The 22,551-nt window shown below is 42.7% G+C and overlaps 1 protein-coding gene and 1 non-coding gene across 2 annotated transcripts; both read left to right on the top strand.

The window, feature by feature from the left end:
- The first annotated feature begins 5,887 nt into the window (after positions 1 to 5,887).
- On the top strand, positions 5,888 to 16,894 carry RPL21 (ribosomal protein L21). The gene is made up of 6 exons (XM_063444885.1): positions 5,888 to 5,905; positions 9,050 to 9,128; positions 10,846 to 10,907; positions 11,704 to 11,816; positions 16,432 to 16,582; positions 16,767 to 16,894. The coding sequence occupies exons 2-6, from the start codon at positions 9,062 to 9,064 to the stop codon at positions 16,854 to 16,856; spliced, it is 483 nt and encodes a 160-aa protein (XP_063300955.1). The 5' UTR covers positions 5,888 to 5,905; positions 9,050 to 9,061; the 3' UTR covers positions 16,857 to 16,894.
- LOC134576912 (small nucleolar RNA SNORA27) lies at positions 11,840 to 11,970 on the top strand. Its single transcript, XR_010085894.1, has one exon. It is a non-coding gene; the product is annotated as a small nucleolar RNA SNORA27 (small nucleolar RNA).
- Positions 16,895 to 22,551: the final 5,657 nt, after the last annotated feature.

The following is a 22,551-nucleotide window of genomic DNA, read 5'->3' as shown; positions in this document are numbered from 1 at the left end:
CGAAGATACATTGACTTTCTGCGGCAATTCGGAGGCAAAAGAAGGCATCTTTGAGGTCTAAGACTGTAAAATAAGTAGCCCCGCCCGGAATTAAAGCAAGCAGATTATATGGATTGGGCACAACTGGATGTATACTAACAACCGCATCATTGACTGCTCTCACCTATCAAATTTTAGGATACCATACCGTATGAACTTATCCAGATAAGATTGGATGTTCTTCTTAGCCTTCTGCGGGATGTGATATTGTCTTAGGCTCACTGGATAAACCCCAAGTTTTAGTTCGATTTTAATAGGTGGAATATTGCGGGCCAGTCCTGGTGGGTTGTTCTCTGCCCAAACTCCTGGTATGTTGAATAAGGATTCATCACTCCTAGGGTTTTGGCTAGTCAACGCTGTATAAAGTCGCCACTCTTCTTCCTTTGGTACGGATAATGTCATAATACCTGAAGGTCCATTAAACTTTAAGGATGTTGTTCCATTTGGTAGGAACGTAATCTGCGCTTGTAATTTAGATAGCATATCACGTCCCAGCAATTGGACTGGACATTCAGGCATATAAAGGAATTGATGTTTTACTACGTGGCCTCCCAATGTACAGAGTCGACTTTTAAGAACCGGTTTTTCAGCACTTCTTCCAGTTGCTCCTATTACAGTAATAGTTCTTCCAGATGGAGGAGCAACTAGATTAGTCACCACCGAATGTTCAGCACCAGTGTCGATCATGAACGCACTCCTTTTTCCCCCTATTGATACATCGACCATAGGCTCCGCTCGACCAAGGGGGATGGAGCCCGGTCGGTATCAATAGTCCTCCATGACCGTGTCAGCCAATCCTACAAAGTCCCTACCTTCTCTATCGCGGGACCTTTGCGCTGCTGGAAAATACCTATCTTCCCTAACACTTCCTCTGTTCCCATTGCTCCCTCTATTACCATTACTCCCTCCGGGGGCCTCCTCTACCTCTCGCTCTGCCTCTAAAGTTTCCATAACCTGTCCTAGGTCTGTCTCTCTCATACTGTTCTCTTCGCGGACACTCATTTCTCCAATGCCCTTCTTCCCTACAGTATGCGCACTGATTTCTACTCAGAGGTTCCTCATTCCACTTACTATCGCCTCTATCTGGGCCCCGTCTATCTACGCCTGCGTTCGCTACCGCTAGCATATCTGCCTTTCTACGCATCTTGCGCTCTTCCTCTTTCTTACTTTCTGTTTCCCTATTCATATACACTTTATTCGCTACCTCCATTAGTTGGGTGATAGACATACCTGCAAACCCTTCTAACTTCTGTAGCTTGCGCTTAATATCTCCGTAAGCTTGGCTGACAAAGGCGGAGTTCACCATTCGGGAATTATCTGCGTCTTCCGGATTAAAGGGGGTATACAAGCGGTATGCCTCCAATAATCGGTCATAAAAGACACTGGGCGCTTCATCACTTTTCTGAATCTCCTCAACTGTCTTCGACATGTTAATAGCTTTCTTTCCTCCGGCTTTCATGCCAGCAATTATAGCGTCTCTATAGGCTCTGAGTTGAACCATATCTGCACCATTTACATTCCAGTCGGGATCGGTGTTAGGATAATGTGTTGCGGCCCATGCTGCTGGATTGGCTTGATTCAAAGCACGGGCTCTATCCTCTAGCGCTTTAATGGCCGCTTGGTTAATCCTTGTCCTTTCCTCATTGTTAAACAAAGTCATTAATAACTGCTGGCAATCAGCCCATGTCGGGTTATGTGTCTGAACTATCGAGGTGAACAGATCGGTCATAGCTTGTGGTTTCTCAGTGTACGAGGAATTGTGGGTCTTCCAATTCAAGAGATCGGTAGTCGTGAACGGGACATATACGAAGACTGGGTCAGCATGTGCCATTTGACCTGCGGCATCGATATAGGCTGACCCGGGATTCAGACGAAGAGGCATCTGATAATGTTTTAATTGTTGGGTACCGGTCAGTTGTCGGGTTAGTATGGGGCTACGTGGAGGAGCGTCAGTTAGAGGTTCCGGTCGGGGGGTAATAAAGCATGAGGATGTGGGAGCTTGGTTTTGGGAAAAGTTAGTAAATAGAACACTTCGAGCCGAGCTAGAAGAAGCTTGACCGGAAGTCTGAAGTGGCGCCAAATCAGGATATTCAGATCTAATGGGGGTTGGTTCTGGTTCCGGAAGGGGAGATTTAGTACGAGAGGGGGTGGATTCTGTACTGGAGGAGGAAGCGGAAGTGGATGGGGGCAATGGGGGAAGGGGTGCAGGACTTCCTGCATTCGCGTCACTTCCTCTTAAAGGAAAGTAAGAGGGCGGCAAAGGGATCTCGGACTCAGGGGGCGTGTCCAAAATGGGCCTAACACCAGTCCTAGTGGACAAACAAGTCCTAGCCACCATGAGGCGACATTGCTCCTCGTGGCATGTCTGAATCCATTTTGGCGAGTCATTTACGGCCTGTCTCCAACAATCAATATAAGGAAACTGCCCGTAAAGTTCAGGCCTACCCGATACAGCCACGTGTACGCGCTGTACCAGAGTTGGATCCAAACTGCCACGTGGCGGCCATGCCGCAACCAAAGTAGGCCACTCCCTAGTACACAAAGTGACCAAACGTACAGGAGACATTTTAACCCCAAAATCACATGTTTTGAATCCCTTTTTAAAATTCTTCACCATACAACCTAAGGGATCCGGAATCGTTGACTCCGACGCGCCCATACTTATCAATGGAACGTCGTTGACAACGAATACTATGCACGCGTTCTATTCAACAGTCACACCCGTTTCCTCTGGCAACAGCACCACGTGGTACGGTTACCAAGTGAAACGTACACAATAACACAATAAACACTCAGGGAATTCCCGTACACGCACAGCTGTTACACCAGTCACTAAATAATCAATATTATGCCCTTTGGCGAAACTATACAGTCACCCACGCTATAATTCTCTATATATGAATTACCCGTCTATAACACACCCCAGTAACATCGTCTTTTACAAATAGCGGTTACAGTACGGTTAGCATAGGTCAAAGCACAATTTAAGGTCACAATACAATTATTAGTGGTTATGGTGTTAAACATGCAATAGACGACAATGATTAGTACTTATATACAGTGTCAGTAAATATACAGGGTTATGGTACCGTGCACTATGATACAGCAACACACTATTAACGCTCTCGCTAGACGGCTGAGCTCGCGCTATCTAACAAGATATACACTTTACTAAACAATCTTTAACACATTTACAATTCCCAACTAAACTATTGGCCAGTACCTTGAATGGACTACCTAAAACTATGTACACCCGTTTTGGTTATCCACACTGCCCAAGCACCACATATAGCGAGCTAGAGGACCGAATTTACACAGACTCCTCTTAGTCGATTACTATCAAAAATCTAGTGGGTTCCAAATTTACACGCCTTCCCACTTAGCCAAGATAGGTTGAGAGCTAGCGAACCGAATTTACACAGACGCCGCTTAGTCTCCCGGTCCCTCCGACCTAGCGAACAAAATATACACCCTAGAACGCTAGTCTAGACAAGACACCGGTGTCCGGCTAGGGCTATTTACACCAGAACCCCGCCTGACTAACCAAATCAAACGGTCTGACTAAAGAGCGTTCGATTGAGCGGTGCGCCTTCGCTCCTTCCCTCCGACAGAGGGGGCAGATTCCATACACAAATAACCCCTTATGGGCCTACCGCACAATCGGTATACCCCTAGTGGGTCTGCCGTCTAAAACAGCAGTTGTCTTACCTCCTCGTTCCTGAACCTGAGTTCACACTCATCGACGGGGACACCCCAGCACTTCTTACGTAGAGGCCGATGATCTCCTGGACAACAGACCAGTGGCGCCGAGACGAAGGGAGGTCCACGCAGAAGTTCAGGGGTGCAGCCGTAGAGAACGTGGGCAAAGATAGACCGTCTCACGCCTCTGCCTCTCAGCTACCGTTGAACGATGAGCTTCCCGGCCAATGCACCAAATGATACCGGAGAAACTGACGGAAGCCAAGCACAGAGAGATGGACACAGGTTTCTTCAGGAAGGAAGAGATTCTTTATTGGATCACCGATCGGGACTCAGAGGGACTAATGTCACCAAAATACAGCAAGTTCTGAGCCCCGGACAATAGTGCAGGCTCCTTATATAGGCACATAACTCCTCCCATATTAAGCTCCACCCGCACATTCTCTTGACCAATCAATACAAATAAGAATTAACTTCCTGCTTGACCGCATGGCCTGTCCAGCACAATGGAGGAGGGGAATACTACATCCTGTATTCTTGCACATGCTCCGTACACTACTGATCGTATCTTGCCTCGTGCAACCAACTGATCGATACGTCAGCATATGCACGTACACATGCCACGTGGTAATCTCGGCCTACTAAATTTATTTTTACAGAGATTCCACCACATAACCCTGTTACATTTCTTCCCTGATTTGCAGATATGCCGCTTTAGGTGTCTCCTTTCTGCCTGTGACCTTCTCCTGTCCGCTGCTTGCACCCTTACTGCTAACACGTGCTTGCAGAACATTTCCTGGGTGGCTTCTTTTCCTTTGGAACAACCTGCCCACCCCGATCATACTCTCCCCTATTCTTCAATCATTTAAAATGTCTATCAAAACCCATCACTTCAGAAATGCTTATAGCCTCCCAGAGTAACTCTGTCACATATCTGTCTCTTGCTCTCACCTAAAGAGCCGCATTCCATCCTTCCTCCAGTTCTGTTACTTTCCCACCTTGTTTGGTTGCTGCACCATTGTGTATTTATACCCCACCTCCTCTAGACTGTAAGCATGTTTAAGCGGGGTCCTCATCTACCTATTGTCACTGTGTAATTGTCTCATTTATTGTTAAATTTCCCCCTTCCATAATATTGTAAAGCGCTGCGGAATAAGTTGGCGATATACAAATACCAATAATAATAATAACCACTACAGCCCAAGTTGTGACATAAACCAAGTGTCCCCCTGTCCCTTGCTGTTCATTTTGCTAATGTGGATGTGACGCGTCCACATTAGTAATACAGTATACATTTTTGGTATTGATATTAATTTTTGTCTCAGCTGACGCGCTGAATTAAATACTGTACAAATAGGGCAAGAATAAATATGGTTAACATAGCAGAAAAACTTCTATTGGCGATATGGGCAGCAAGTAGCTTTGCCACGGGTGCTAAGTGGGCCATCAATTTGTGTAAAACCGCTTTAAAACAGTTTGATACAGAATTGGGATAAAGTCCTAGAGACATGTTGGCACCATGACCACTACAGAGAGCTATAGTGTGTGTACATCTATTTTTTTATTATTATTATTATTATTAATAGTCAGTCATTGTTAAGGCTGACTGAGCATCAAATGTGTGTACTGGTCTGCATTGCCAATATTAGCCAGCAAAGCCACATCCTATTGCTTATCATGACATTATGACTGCTGTGGACTGCACAGCTTTCCATACAGCACATTTAGCATCACGGGAAATGTAGTCCAGCAACCTCCATACTCGGCTATAACCTAAGCATACCGAAGTCTAAACTGCGTACTACAATTCCCGTGATGTAAGCAGAGCGCCTAGCTGCCCCCGCTGGGGTCCTTTTTTAGTTGACCTCATTGCTGCCCGAAACGATGAAGAATACTCGGCTCGTTACTCCTGCAGTAAAAAGTCGGCCAGATGACGAGGTTTAATAATGTCTCTTTCAGTCGGTTCGTGGCTCGGTTTTGAATGGCCGTTACGCTCAGGCATTGACGCGGACAGCCTCTCAGTCTTCTTTTAGGGGGAGGCGGGGCTTGCTCTCTCTCTTTCCGCCGGACCCGCCATCTTGCAGGTAGCCACATGAGAGCTCGAGCTCCGCCGAATTCACTAAATATCGGGGAAGTGGGTTCCCCCTCCGGATACAAACAGCTGGGGGTGAGAGGGTAGCATGTCTGCCGTCACCGGGGAGGGAAATCTGGGGATTGTGGGTAATGGGAGAGGTCATGGCTGGGCTCACTGAGACTGGCCGGCCTTCACAGACTGAGACTGCCTAGCCTCAGCTTATAGCATGGATCCCACTAACTAACTATCCAGCCTCTCACTGAGCCCAGCTATCAGCATGGATCCCACTAACTAACTATCCAGCCTCTCACTGAGCCCAGCTATCAGCATGGATCCCACTAACTAACTATCCAGCCTCTCACTGAGCCCCAGCTTATAGCATGGATCCCACTAACTAACTATCCAGCCTCTCACTGAGCCCAGCTATCAGCATGGATCTCACTAACTATCCAGCCACTCACTGAGCCCAGCTATCAGCATGGATCCCACTAACTATCCAGCCTCTCACTGAGCCCCAGCTTATAGCATGGACCCCACTATCTACCCAGCCACTCACTGAGCCCAGCTATCAGCATGGAACCTATTAATAGTGATATCCAGCTATAATCACTCAGACTGCCCGGCCTTCACAGACTGAGACTGCCCGGCCCCAGCTTATAGTATGGTCCCCACTAACTATCCAGCCACTCACTGACCCCAGCTATCAGCATGGATCCCACTAACTATCCAGCCACTCACTGAGCCCCAGCTTATAGTATGGACCCCACTAACTATCTACCCAGCCACTCACTGACCCTAGCTATCAGCATGGATCCTATTAAGTGATATCCAACTACAGACACTGAGACTGCCTGGCTTTCACAGACTGAGACTGCCCGGCCCCAGCTTATAGTATGGTCCCCACTAACTATCCAGCCACTCACTGACCCCAGCTATCAGCATGGATCCCACTAACTATCCAGCCACTCACTGAGCCCCAGCTTATAGTATGGACCCCACTAACTATCTACCCAGCCACTCACTGACCCCAGCTATCAGCATGGATCCTATTAAGTGATATCCAACTACAGACACTGAGACTGCCTGGCCTTCACAGACTGAGACTGCCCGGCCCCAGCTTATAGTATGGACCCCACTAACTATCCAGCCTCTCAATGAGCCCAGCTATCAGCATGGATCCCACTAACTATCCAGCCTCTCACTGAGCCCCAGCTATCAGCATGGATCCTAATAGTGATATCCAGCTATAATCACTGAGACTGCCTGGCCTTCACAGACTGAGACTGCCCTGCTCTCACAGACTGAGACTGCCTGGCCCCAGCTATCAGCATGGACCCCACTCATATTGATATCCAGCTACAATCACTGTGACCGGCTTTCACTAACTGAGACTGGCCCCAGCTATAAGCATGGACCCCACTAACTACCCAGCCTCTCACTATGACCGGCCTTCACAGACTGAGACCGCCTGGCCCCAGCTATCAGCATGGATCCTATTAAAAGTGATATCCAGCTATAATCACCGAGACTGCCTGGCCTTCACAGACTGAGACTGCCTGGCATTAGCTATCAGCATGGACCCAACTAACTATCCAGCCTCTCACTATGCCCGGCCTTCACAGACTGAGACTGCCCGGCCCCAGCCTTCCAGCTACAGTCACTATGACTGGCCCCAGCCGTCAGTATGAACCCTACTAACTATCCAGCCTCTCACTGAGCCCGAGCTAACAGTATGGATCCCATTAATAGTGATATCCAACTACAGTCACTATGACTGGCCCCAGTTATCCATATGGATCCTACTAATTATACAGCCACTCACTGAGCCCCAGCTAACAGTATGGATCCCATTAATAGTGATATCCAGCTACAGACTGAGACTGGCCCCAGCCTTCAGCATGGAACCTACTAATTATACAGCTACTCACTGAGCCCCAGCCTTCAGCATGAACCCTACCATGTTTACAGTACCTCACTGAGCCCCAGCCTTCAGTATGCATCCCATTAATAGTGATATCCAGCTACAGTCACTGTTACTGGCCTTCACAGACTGAGACTGACCCCAGCCTTCCAGCTACAGTTAATGACTGGCCTTAGCCTTCAGTATGGATCCTACTAACTATCCAGCTACAGTCACTGTGCCCAGCCTTCACAGACTGAGACTGCCTGGCCTTCCAGCTACAGTCACTATGACTGGCCTTAGCCTACAGTATGGATCACATTAATAGTGATATCCAGCTACAGTCACTATGACTGGTCTTGGCCTTCAGTATGGATCCAACTAACTACCCAGCCTCTCACTGAGCCCCAGCTATCTGTATGGATCCTGTTAAGTGATATCCAGCTACAGGCACTCTCTGAGCCCAAGTTATCGGTATAGTCCTTACTAATGACAAGCTACAGTCACTGTGACTGGTTTTCACAGACGGACACTGGCCCCAGTCTTTAGTATGAATCCTACTAATGGTCACATGCAGCTTTATTAAATCACGGTGCCCCAGCCATCAATATGGACCCTGCTAGTACTGCGATCCAGCTACTGTCACTGGGTCTGCACTTCACAGATTGAGACTGCCCGGCTCCAGTGATCAGTATGGATTCTACTAAAATCTCCGCGTTATTTACTCTGTGAGCCTCCGTTATCAGTATGGATTCACCTATTAATAAAATCCAGATGGCAAGGCATAGTAAACTATTTCCAAGTATTAACATAGGTGTTTCTTTAGAGATGTATTTACATGAATGGAATGTTGTAGAAATATAAACTATTTAAAAAAAAAAAAAAATTTTTTTTTTAATTTTTTTGAAGCTTGTTTCAAAACAGTTTTGTGTTTATTGGTAAATTTGTTTATTAATCTAACTTTACACAAAGATTGACGTGTACAGTTTTGCTTTAGAGCATGTGCTAACTTTTCTGTTGTTGCACTCATCCTATTTAAAACAAGGAATTTTCAACACCTGGATTAGCATTTTGAAAACTTCCATAAGTTCCTTTGGAACTATAGCAAGAACTTATTTTTGAAATATATTGTAATTCCTTATTTTCCAAGCCCTAGAGTTCAGGTTTTTGTGACTAGTATCCTGTGTAGTGTTCTGTCATGTACAGTTAATGTGGCCAGTGTCCAGGTTAGTTTGCAGCATATATTTCTGAAGTGTTGACTTCTAAAACGTTTCTGTGTTTTAAGTAAAGATTAATAATGTAACTTTTTTTTTTCCATGTCTCTTTCTACTCAGTAGTAAATCGCAAAAATGACGAACACAAGAGGAAAAAGGCGTGGAACCCGTTATATGTTCGCCAGACCCTTCCGTAAACATGGTAAGAGTGCTGTATTTTTATTTGTAGAAAGGTGTGTGTGTGTGTGTGTGTGTGTGTGTATGTATAATTTACTTCTTTTGCTCTTTAGAGAAAATATGATTGTAAATGTCAAGGCTAGAGTACTTATGGAGTGTATTTTCTCTCAATTTAATGTAACAGCTGCTGTTAGTCTGCCTACAAAGCTGCACATTCAGAATATAATTCTAGCGCTGCCAATGAAGTTAAATACAGTAATAGGAAAGTTTTGATGCAAGCAAAATGTCCTTGGGAGTCAGTGAATTGGATCATGATTTGCTTCACTGTCCCTTGCTAGAGAAAAACTCTGCCATCCACAAATCCTTTCGATAGCAGTTTTGTGGTGTGATATTCCCTGTGCTGGCAAAATAACGTAACGTTCATCTGTCTCCCACTATGGAGTCCTGAACTGGATAAAGTGAATGCTCTTCTACTATTTTAACTAGGGGGAAAAACTTAAATACCTAATGGAAGTTCTGCTTTGAGATTTGGTGTGGTGGGTGGTTAGGTTGACAAACATGCTATCCATTTCTCTCTAATATTTGGGTAATTGCTACTACCCTAATGCTCTATGATGATCTTTCTCCTTACTATTTACGCAAGTAAATGTGAGTCAATTATTTCACCGGTTCTGAGAGCATTTATAGTTCTTTTTGGGGATATTTGTAAATGCTTAAGATTATATAGTTTTAAACTTGGATTTAGAAAATTGAGCAGACCAGATGGGCCGAATGGTTATCTGCCGTCACATTCTGTTTCTATGGGCCACTCCTTTAAAACATACACTATTATTGCAGCCTACGTTTCATACTTTGAGAGCATTATGCTTGGCTTGCTCTTTGTCCAATCACGTGCTTTTAGTAGAGAAATATTGCTGACATGACAGAGCTTCCAGTGTACCCATGCATTGCTTGGAAGTGGCTACGGTATTTGGTACTTTAAGCCATGTAGCCTTTCAATGCATGCAGATGGCAGTGTTTAAGCCAACTTTAATAAGGTCAAAGTTAAAAGAACCCTCCAGCCCCACAAAACTGCTTCATTTCAGTGACGAGGGGTCTGAAGGTGCTTTGAACTGTAATAAATAGAATGGCACGTGTGAAGGAAACTGGTGCAAGCGTGAATGCAAATGCAGCATTTTCATTCATACTGCCTATCTAATTGTGAGGCTAGTGATGTCCTTTTTATACTCTATAGTAGCCATTTCGGAGGAGGCAGACCAGTTTCTTTTGTATGTTTATGTACTGGCTGAGAATTTTGCTAGTCTGATGTACTAATGCAGGCATAGGCAACCTTTGGCACTTCAGATGTTTTGGATTACACCTCCCATGATTCTTGTCCAACATTAGGGGGATGTAGTTAAAAACATCTGGAGTGCCAAAGGTTGCCTATCCCTGTACGAATGTATAGGTTACTACATGTAGCTGGCCATACCATTAATGTTTTCTGAATAACATGTCCAACGTTGAGATTTCTTCCGCCTATGTATACTTCACTATTGTCATACATTAGCTTTTGTAGTAACTCTTGCTTTGAAAATGATATAAATACATTGAGTATTGTGATCTATGCAACTTAGAAATAAAAGCTTGCATTCTGCTCCCTTATAGACCCATTAATAGGCTTCTTTTTGTGGAAATTCAAACCTAAACGATGTCTGTTCTGTATTTTGAGTTTGAATGTCTTTTTTTTTTATTATTTGTAGGTGTTGTTCCACTTTCAACATATATGCGCATCTACAAGAAGGGTGATATTGTGGACATAAAGGTAATTCATGCTTTACACTTTGTGGCCTTCTTGCCTTTTATTACTTCAACCATTTTAATTATGAAAAACTTGTATCGGGCAAAAATCTCAACTGTTTGGTCAGGACAAATCACTGTGTAAAGTGCACACTGTAGGGCAGTTCTGCTTTGACGTTTGGTCTGGTGGCTGACTAGGTAGACAAAAACATGCTATCCATTTCTCTCTGATAATTGGGTCATAATTGCTACTACCATAATAATGCTCTGTGATGATATTTCTCCTTACTATTTACGTAAGTAAATGTGAGTCAATTATTTCACCGGTTCTGAGAGCATTTATAGTTCATTTTGGGGACATTTGCAAATACTTTAAATATATCTTTAAACTGGGCCTATTAAAAAAAAAAAAAAAAAAAAAATGCTTCTGGTAGAGAAAAATTGCTGTGCATGAGTGTCCCTTGCTATCTCCCAATTCAGAGCTTCTCTTCAGAAGAATTGTATGCACGCCCAGTGTTTAGCAGCAGCATACTTTGATGGTAGATGAAAAATTGATGGTTACTGATTTAGTCTGCACCCCTATGTGGCTGGCTTGCTGACAACACTCGAGGCGTGCGAGTTGTAATATATATAGTACCAGTTTTTAAAGAACTGGCACAGATTTCATCTGTACGTTTTGTAGGGGCAAAATCTCTTAATATAGTTATATTGTCCCTTTAACTATGTTGGGGTTATTTTCACTTTTAAAAATACAATTTCAAATTGGGGAGGGGGGAGGGGGATTTAAGGTTTCAGGTTTTTCATAAAATTTTCTTTTTCAGGGAATGGGCACAATTCAAAAAGGTATGCCCCACAAATGTTACCATGGCAAGACTGGCAGGATTTACAATGTCACTCAACATGCTGTTGGAATTATAGTGAACAAGAAACTCAGGTAAGTGTTACTCTTGGCAATGTCCATGCCCTTTCACTTTACCATGTAGATTGGTACATGTCTATATTGGTCATTCAGAAGGGCTACAACAAACATCTTCTTAAAACCCAAGCAAATCATTTATTTGACTTGAGTCCTGTCAGAGGAGACAATTTTCTGATTTTTTTTTTTTTTTTTTTTTTAAATAACTGGTAGCTGGTAACTTCAGTAGGGCCACAAATGTTGAAATAATGTATACATGTAAACTTACGGTTGTGACACATTTAAAGGGGGTTTTCTACTGGTTTAGTTGCACCTTTTTATAACAAGCAGTAGGATTACAACTTCTACATTCAACACCTCATCTATAAAGAACTTGAGTCACATTTTATACACTTTATGTTAAAAGGTCACCCATGAAAATATTATGATTGGATAAAGAGGTAGTTAAATGTATCACACTGTGGCAGAGCGGGGCAGTCTTTGTGTGCTACAATAAGTTTAGTGGTAATTATATTTTTTCCTGTGTAAGTGAAACATCCTGTCCAACTTTGTGCCTTTATCATATATTAGACCAATTGGTAGTTTCTTAGAATGTCAGAGATAAAAAAACACAACTCCTTAGAACATTATCTACCGGTGGATATTGGTTTGACTCTTATCACTGCACTATTTAAATATGAAGGAGGATGTTAAAAGTAGGCTATAGCTAAAAGTAATGTTCTTGTATTTGCAAGTAAAGGGATGCCAGGCTGAAGTGTTTTGTAATATTTTAATAGTAATAAAGCTGTGAGTCAAAATGTGTACTGAAGGAACAGATCCTACAAGTCTCAAATGCAGGACAACTGTCACCTCAACACAATTTTGTTCAGTTTTTTACAATATAATCCTTTCGTGCATTCAAGTTTTAAATGGAAATGGATTATTTGCTAAATGAAGTATATGTAAAAAAAAAAAACAAAACTCTGCCCTACCTTTAGTATGAAAGAATTTTCTATTTTTTTTCCCCCAGTTCAATTAAATTTTTTGGTGAATTCCTCATTCTCAGGTCCTCTACCAGAGGCCTAGCAGTCTGAGTGTTCTGCGCAGTATCTTGGCTGTTCCTAGAACTACACTTTTCTAGACAGCGATCTCAGATGTTACACCAGGAATCTGTTGAAGCCACTATCCCAACTTGGGGGGGGGGGGGGGGGGGGGGTCACAATCCCGGGAGCTCCTATCACAACTGGGACTACTACTGCCTTCACTTTCCACATCCTTTCTAGATCATCTTTCAGTCATTGATGTCTCCCTTCTCGTCTTCCTTCTACCTGATGTTTTAATTACTTTGTATTGCTACATCCACCACCACTGCAGTCTTCTATTTCTTGTGTTAATCGGTGCTGAGTTACTCGAAGGCATTGACTGACGGCTAGGAGAGAGTCCCATTTTTAAACAGGGTTTTCTCCTAATCTAGACATTTATCAAAACTGCTAGCACGATGTATAGATAAAATCTTGCACTCAATCGAATAAGCATAAGTTTGGGGCATGACGGGTGTCCTTTTATCACACACTAGAGGATCCTGCAGGCTATTAAAAAAGTTTAAAAGTACCGTATATACTCGAGTATAAGCCGACCCGAATATAAGCCGAGGCCCCTAATTTTACCCCCAAAAACTGGGAAAACGTATTGACTCGAGTATATGACTAGGGTGGAAAATGCAGCAGCTACTGGTAAATTTCTAAATAAAATTAGATCCTAAACAAGTTATATTAACTGAATATTTATTTACAGTGTGTGTATATAATGAAAGCAGTGTGTGTGTGTATGAATGCAGTGTGTGTGTATGCAGTGTGTATGAATGCAGTGGGTATATAATGAATGGAGTGCAGTGTGTGTATATGAGTGCAGTGCAGTGTGTATATGAGTGCAGTGCAGTGTGTATATGAGTGCAGTGCAGTGTGTATATAATGAGTGCAGTGTGTATATAATGAGTGCAGTGTGTATATAATGAGTGCAGTGTGTATATAATGAGTGCAGTGTGTATATAATGAGTGCAGTGTGTATATAATGAGTGCAGTGTGTATATAATGAGTGCAGTGTGTATATAATGAGTGCAGTGTGTATATAATGAGTGCAGTGTGTATATAATGAGTGCAGTGTGTGTGTGTGTGTGAGTGCAGTGTGTGTGTGTGTGAGTGCAGTGTGTGTATGAGTGCAGTGTGTGTGTATGAGTGCAGTGTGTGTGTATGAGTGCAGTGTGTGTGTATGAGTGCAGTGTGTGTGTATGAGTGCAGTGTGTGTGTGTGAGTGCAGTGTGTGTGTGTGAGTGCAGTGTGTGTGTGTGAGTGCAGTGTGTGTGTGTGAGTGCAGTGTGTGTGTGTGAGTGCAGTGTGTGTGTGTGAGTGCAGTGTGTGTGTGTGAGTGCAGTGTGTGTGTGTGAGTGCAGTGTGTGTGTGTGAGTGCAGTGTGTGTGTGTGAGTGCAGTGTGTGTGTGTGAGTGCAGTGTGTGTGTGTGAGTGCAGTGTGTGTGTGTGAGTGCAGTGTGTGTGTGTGAGTGCAGTGTGTGTGTGTGAGTGCAGTGTGTGTGTGTGAGTGCAGTGTGTGTGTGTGAGTGCAGTGTGTGTGTGTGAGTGCAGTGTGTGTGTGTGAGTGCAGTGTGTGTGTGTGAGTGCAGTGTGTGTGTGTGAGTGCAGTGTGTGTGTGTGAGTGCAGTGTGTGTGTGTGAGTGCAGTGTGTGTGTGTGAGTGCAGTGTGTGTGTGTGAGTGCAGTGTGTGTGTGTGAGTGCAGTGTGTGTGTGTGAGTGCAGTGTGTGTGTGTGAGTGCAGTGTGTGTGTGTGAGTGCAGTGTGTGTGTGTGAGTGCAGTGTGTGTGTGTGAGTGCAGTGTGTGTGTGTGAGTGCAGTGTGTGTGTGTGAGTGCAGTGTGTGTGTGTGAGTGCAGTGTGTGTGTGTGAGTGCAGTGTGTGTGTGTGAGTGCAGTGTGTGTGTGTGAGTGCAGTGTGTATGAGTGCAGTGTGTGTGTGTGAGTGCAGAGCATTGGTGGGGTGGGCATTTTATTAATTATTATTTATATATTATAATATATATTTTTTTAATGTTATTATTTTTTTTTCTTATTATTATTTTTTTATTTTCTTATTATTTTTTTTTTTTTTTTTTTTTTTCGTCCCCCCTCCCTGCTTGTTAGCTGGCCAGGGAGGGGGGCTCTCACTCCCTGGTGGTCCAGTGGATGGGCTGTAGGAGGGGGGCTGTCAGGAAGCTGTAACTTACCTTCACCGCAGCTCCTGTCAGCTCCCTTCTCTCTCCTCCGTCCGTGCAGCTCCCAGGTCAGCTCCCTCTGCAAGTCTCGCGGCCGCGCGGAGCGTTGCCACGGTAACCCGTGGCAACGCTCTGACCCCGCGGCTCTCGCGAGAGTTGCAGAGGGAGCTGACCTGGGAGCTGCACGGACGGAGGAGAGAGAAGGGAGCTGACAGGAGCTGCGGTGAAGGTAAGTTACAGCTTCCTGACAGCCCCCGGTCCTTGTCTGTATTATGGCAATGAAAATTGCCATAATACAGACAACTGACTCGAGTATAAGACGAGTGAGTGTTTTTCAGCACAAAAAATGTGCTGAAAAACTCGTCTTATACTCGAGTATATACGGTAGTTATTTGTTTTCCTCTTTGTTTTTTTTATTAAACTTTTTACAGGATGTTTTTGTAGGAAGGCTGCTGTGTAAGTCACTGCCAGGGCTGCATAAACAAAGGGATTTCACTCCTTAACAGAGAATTGAGCACTGGCAATGCAGGTGCATGAACTAGACACCATAGGGTGTATACATTGATTTAAAAAGAACTATAACTAGAACCTATAAAGTTAAGGGGGGGATTAATCCTATTGCTCTTCAAATCTGTGTACACACAGAACAAGTAGTTTTAGCAAAAAGAGATGGGATACAGCTGTGTAATCTGAAAGAAAATCAGCAGAACATGATGGTAATATTGGTACAAAATAGTGACACACTGCTTAGATTGCACTCACAGGATTTGTAGTTAAAATTCACCTTAAAGGGACACTATATAGTCACCTGAACAACTATAGTTTAATGTAGTACTGGTGAGTAATCATTATATGCAGGCATTTTCATGCAATCTAAAAAGGCAGTGTTTACCCCTAGGGACACCACAGATGGCCAGTGAAGGTGCTTCCTGGGGCAGTGCTGCTGTTCAGGGTCTCCATGATCTGCATGGGATGCTGAATTTTCCTCATTGAGATGCATTGATTCAGTGCAGCTCTATGAGGAAGTGCTGATTAGCTAAAATGGCGTATGACCCTGCCCCTTTGCTGATTTTGATGTCACCAAGCAGACCAACATGGCGCTAGAAATAATGGTTTTAATTCCTTTGGGGGGGGGAGAGGCAAGCCACCTAGATGGTGGGTTTAGCACTATAAGGTCAGGAATAAATGTTTGTGTTCCTGACCCTATAGTGTTCCTTTAAGGGTGCCTTCCCTGATGGTAGTGGGTGTGGTAGTAGGTAAAAATTAAAATGTGAACAAAAAGTATGTCTTGAGTCCCTAATTTATTTTTTATTTTATTTTTCATCCTTTGGACTGGTTTTATCTTTCAAATGTGCTTTACATTCTTGTAAAATCTAAATTTTTGTATTTTTCAGAGGTAAGATTCTTGCCAAAAGAATAAATGTGCGTGTTGAACATATTCGCCACTCTAAGAGCAGAGACAGCTTCCTGCAGCGTGTCAAGGAGAATGAGTTGAAGAAAAAGGAAGCAAAGGAGAAGGGAACATGGATTGAGCTTAAACGTCAGGTGAGTCCTCTAACAAATTCAAATTACGTGTGTGTGTGTAAGCTCCATGAAGACATTACTCCTAACTATTTACAAACATGAGTAAACTGTTTCACCGGTTCTGAGAGCACTTAAACTTTGTTTTACATCTGAAATTCGTGAAGCAATGTGCTGCATATTTACGTGTCCTTTCTTTTCCTTGCAGCCTGCCCATCCCAGAGAGGCACACTTTGTCCAGAACTTCGGCAAAGATCCAGAGCTCCTTGAGCCAATTCCATACGAGTTCATGGCATAATTTACTTCAATTAAAAACCTTTTTTTGGAAACAGACAATTGATTTATTTGTTTTATCAAACTCGGAGGGTTGTGTGTGGGGGTCTCCCCCCAACCTTTAGTTTTCTTGCCATTTTTTAAGTGGGCATTTCTCATTAGGAAATTTATTCAAGGTATCAGCAATTCAGTATCTTGATATAAACCTTCAACCTCTATTGGTGGCATTCATTCCGGATGTTAGATTTCTGACCCTAAATAATAACCCCATAAAGACAAATGCTTTGCTATACGGTCATCCCAATTTTCCATTTATCAGTGTATTGGCAGCTCTGCAATGAGAATAAATATTTCCTTTTTTTTTTTAAGTTAAGTTTATGCATCGCATGATGTTTGCTTAATGGGATGCATAAATGTAGAATAACTGCCATTTTATGGAGACATGACTAATAAATCTTAAGACAGTGTTTTTTTTTTTGTTTTTTTTTTAAATTCTTTATTCCAGGGCATGGCAGTACATCAAAAACATAATACAACACATTATTGCAATATCTTATCACGGTCAGTTTATTAATCTCACATTTTTCTAAATGATGAGGCATTTGTTTCTATCGGTTCCTGGTAAATTGTTGTAATAGACATTGAGATTAGAAAAACGTCAAGTCCTGGTGTCCTTGTCCGCCCTGGTAGGTTTTTTTTTTGTTTGTTTTTTTAATTTAGAATTAAAACATATATAACTAAAGATACAACCATTTCTTATTTTTATTTAGCATCCCTTGTCTTCTCCTTTGTGCTCCATAATTCGCTCCTATATCCAGTTTGTAAAGGGGGGGGGGGAGCCTGCGATTATGGGCTTATCAAGCGTTTGCTGCGCTATTGATCCAAGGGCCCCATATTTTCTCAAATTTTCTCGTGGTTCCTCTTATCCGAGCTGTTAGATCATCCATGAGGCATGTATTTTTTTTTGATTTTTTTTTTTTTGTATCACCGCAGACATATTGGGTGTCTCTCTCTGCAGCCACACCTGTGCCAAACCTCTCCTAGCGGCCAGATTCAATATATTGAATAAAGTTTGTTCTGCTTTGGTCCAATTGTCTATAGATCTAGCTATCAGGAATACCCATGGATCCAGCCTGATCTTTTTCAAATGTCTTGCAGCAGCTGTACAACTTGTTGTCAATATACCTGCACTAGTGGGCATTCCCAACACATATATGGATATATGTTCCTTTCAGGCAGCATCCTCTCCAGCATAGGTCAGTGGGTATCTTATTCATTCAGTATAATTTTACCGGTGTTGTATACCATTGAAATAGTCTTATAAGATTGTTCCTGCAGTGAGACACGTATAGAGGACCGCGCGGCTGCTTACCACATTTCCTGCCATTCTAAAACTTCCAATGTCTCGCCCAGGTCCGCCTCCCACTGATCTATATGATTCCTCCCCATTCTAATGTATTATTGCGTAAGTGTGTGTTAAAACAGTGTTTCTGACTACTCATTTCAGATCTTGTACAAAATATTGCCAGGTATAGCATGAAATATATATATATTTTTTTTCATTCCCAAACTTTTTTTTTTAAATTGATGAACCATTGAAGATTGTGTAGAAATAAACTCCTTTCCCAGGTGCAGTCGATGGGATAAAATATGACCAAATTATCTTTGCTTGGTATTTCTGGGAATGGTGAAGTGAAGAAAAAAAAGGCATGTCTACATAATGCAAGTCCATAAGCAGACTCTTGAAAAGGAAAATCATATCTTTGCTGGTTGAAATGAGCTGTAGTAATTTATCATGCGCTCATTACAAGCTGTGCAACAGCTAGCTGCATATTTACTGTACATCATAAAAAAAATGGAACACGTGTCCGGACCACAACACTGGGGAGCATTTTCTTAAAATGTAATTATATAATCAACCTAAACAACTTATATTACAGTTCAGGAGTACATTTGTGTGTCTGACATTACAAAGAAATATGATCTGGGTTTATGTAAGTTGATTTTATTATTGAAGAGTGCTTGTATCCTAGGGCCTGTTCTTAAAAGGGTAGAATGCTGTTGTGTGAAGGTATACCTCAAATTTGTTTGCAGTTCCACTATGCTAATTTGATGTTAGCATTACCATTTGTAGCCACATGAGGGCATACTGGGTCTACTACCTATTGCAAACATTGGTAACAAGATTTTATTCCGAATGTCCAAGCAGCAGTTATCACAAAGGGGTAGTTTAAAACCCACAGAGAAACACTATTCCTAATCACTGTGCACATTTAAATAACTGTTTTTTTTGGTTTAGGTAAAATTTGAGACAGAGGTGTATATTTTCTAAAACCCTACACACTTATTAACCCTTAATAGAAGGAACACGTGGGTTAGGTGGCCGCACTGTAACATAGCTGTGTAATACAAATGTACAAAAATAAGTACTGCCCTCAAAGTCCCACTATGCCTGGGCGGCAGCAATGTCTATGGTACAAATCCGCACCAATAAATATAATAAACCAATCCAGGTATAGTGTGGGCAAATGCATACTTGATCCTCGTTTTGGCGCAAAATCGGATGTGACCTAAATTGGCACCTCATGTAACATCAGGCGGGAGCACCAGAATTGGCCAGAGTTCTACTGGATATTCCTTCTCAACCTTGTCATTTTCAACTAAGAATTAAAGTGACAAATGTCAAAAACCTCTTGTTATGAATGATTATTCACTTAATCTAGGTTTCAAAATATCTCAACACGCAAACAAAAATAGCTCATGCACCATCTGTACCCAAGGATTAATAAAGTACAATGCTATAGAAGTAAATATATTTTTAAAATTAATCCTTTGTTTTTTACTCCAAATAGAAGATTTGACATATATTAAAAATAAGTCGGTACTTAAAATTAATCTTTTAAATCTGCAAGCAATTTGAAAAGTGACCATTCAAAATCCAAGTTCAAACCATGTAGTTGGAGGGTGTTAAGCTAAAAAAACAATTTCATTTCCATTTGGCCCAATGTTTCTTAATTATGCTTTCACCTCTCCAATAACATGATTTGGTGTATGGCAAAACAAAAAACATCCCTTTTGACAGTTTTTCCATATACATTTTTATTTTCCTGAATACAAATTTGTAATGGATGCGTTGTCATAGTATAGTCCACATGGACACATTATAAAATATATTATATTTTGGGAATAACCAGTAAGCAGTTTAATGTTATATACATTGTCTTCTTGTGGGTGTTTGAAAACATTTCATGCAGCATTACTTTTTACATTTATTTTTGCTGTGCAGATTATAGCAAGCACAATATAGTCATACAGACATAAGCATGGCATTGAGACAGTAGCACAATTTTAAGTGTAAGAAATACTGAGTTGTAGAGAATAAAAACAAATACGGAATGGTACGCCTACAAAGGAAATGCGAACTGGAGCTTGTCGATGATAAGTTGGTACAAGCTTATGCCCACGCATAGCAAAATCTAAACAAATTCAAATTGTGTTAGTAGATTTAGGCTAGGCATTCATGGCTAATATGTTGATTTATACTAAGTGAAGTTGCACAGGAAATTATTTAGACAAATAGATTGAAGGCAATAAAACATACATAACCATATGCTGAAAACTACAGTTACATGGACAATGTTTGGATTCCAGTGACTTGGCCTACACCCAATGTATGATGGGATACTGCTTATATGATATGAAGTCTCTAATGTCTGCACCCTTCCGGCCCCAGTCCCCAGCGCATTCCTGAGCACCTGTAACATTAGTTCCAGAGCAGAATGCCGTTAAAACTAGGTGCCCCCTGACATGTTGTTTTCTCACAAGTTGAGTGTTGATCTCCTGGAGGACAGAGAAGCTTTGAGAGAATCGTCCCAGAGTAGGCCACTGCCTAGAGAGAGGGCGGCCTACTGCTGGTCTAAGTCTTCAACGCTGACACTTTCGTCGGAGCACTCGCCTCCCCGCTATCTGATCTGAGTCAGGGCCTCATCCAGGAGATGTGGATTGTTGTGCGGTTTAATGTTAAATTGTTGCCGGTAGAGCCTTCTCATGAGTGCCCAGGTGGTAAGAGAAGTTGGCGTACAAGCGGTCAAGTTTCTCAGAGAGAGGGGGCAGGAAAGCACTGGATGTAGGATTACACGTGGCATCCACCATGGTAGTCATAGCTGGTCTGTTGGTACAGGTAGGACAGTCTCTGTATCACAGTAATTGTCAGGATATCCTTCACTGGCAGGGGGTGAAGAGTATGCAGGGGAGAGCTCCAGGTGAGCATGCTACAATCCGCTAAGGGATCAGCCTACCTCAAGCTGTCTAGGACTCGTAGGCCTCAGGTCTATACCCACGAAGAAGCCTCCGATCTCGGTCGAGAACACAATCATTTGTAGCCTCAGTGGTAGACACCCAGCTCCGGGGTATGTAAGCAGGCAATATTCATGGCTATTTTAAATAGTTTTGGCTGAATATGAGCTGTTTTGCGTGGAGCTCATATGATGTGTGACTGATCAGCGTGGCTACTAGGCTCCAACCGCCCATGCAGAATTTTTTTGGTTTCCAGTTTATATACATGCAGAACAGACACCACAATCATAGAAGTAAAATAAAGGGTGTCATCAGAAAATGCGGCCAATATTTTAAGTAGGATTTGGAAACAGACTGCATGTGAGGAGAAAAGTAAAACCTGAGTTGAAAGTAACTCCAAGACAGCAAGCTATGGGGTTATAATAATAGGTGTTCAATTGACCTGCTGGGAGATAGATGGGAAAAGGACTATTGGGGGGAGGGGAAGGAGAGTGAGTTTAGTTTTAGAAAATATGAAGACATCCAGTTAAAGATGGGAAAGGTAGTTTCTGTCGTGTTGTTTGAACGCTGGAGAGATTCGTGAAGGAGAGGTAAATCTGAGTATCGTCAACATATAGATAGAATTGAAATCTAAAAGAGTAAAGGTCACTTAGAGAGGCAGTGTCAATGGAGAATAAAACATGACCAAGAATAGAGCCTTAGGGAACACGAACTGAGACGAGCCATAGAAAGAAACACTAAATGAGCGTTCAGAATGATAGGATATAAACCGGGAAAGTACAGCGTTATGGAGTCCAAGGTTGTGAATGGTTTGCAGAAGAAGAGACTGGTTGATGGTATCAAAGTCAGCAAAGAGGTGGAGGAGAATTAAGGGAGAGTAATGAACTTTAGAGATGACAGTCACTTTGGTAAGGGCCGTTTCACTAGAATGGAGGGAGTGGAACCTAGACGGAAGAATGTTCAAGGAGAGTTAGTACTGAGATATTGTGTTAGATGGGTAGACACAAGCTGCCCAACAATCTTCGAAGTGAAGGGGAGTAGTGAAATGGGTAGTTGGAAGGCAAGTGCTTACAGCATTACACAGGTTCATTGTGGGACAGTCAAATTGCTAAGGATTTGCCTGAGAGTTTTTGGTCTTGGCCCAATACTGCCCTTCAACGCCATTCCTTCAGTCCCAGACCATTACAGGAATTGGCTCATAACATCTACTGTCCCCTACACGCAAGGTCACTGGGTCCAAGAGAGCCCCACATAGTGGAGATCCTCCAGGTGTTGTGAGCTTTGAACAGGGTGAACCCCCTTCTAGGTTCCGAGGCCAGATAGAGAACAGTGGCCGAAGGCACTGATGCCTCCCAGCACAGCGGCCTTGCACAGACTAGGGGACCTGGTCGTGCTGCTAAAGGGCTGTAGCGTCTGACCGGGGC

Source organism: Pelobates fuscus, chromosome 1 (genome assembly GCF_036172605.1).
Source record: "Pelobates fuscus isolate aPelFus1 chromosome 1, aPelFus1.pri, whole genome shotgun sequence".
NCBI lineage: Eukaryota > Metazoa > Chordata > Amphibia > Anura > Pelobatidae > Pelobates > Pelobates fuscus.
This window is presented reverse-complemented; position numbering and strand designations above follow the sequence as displayed.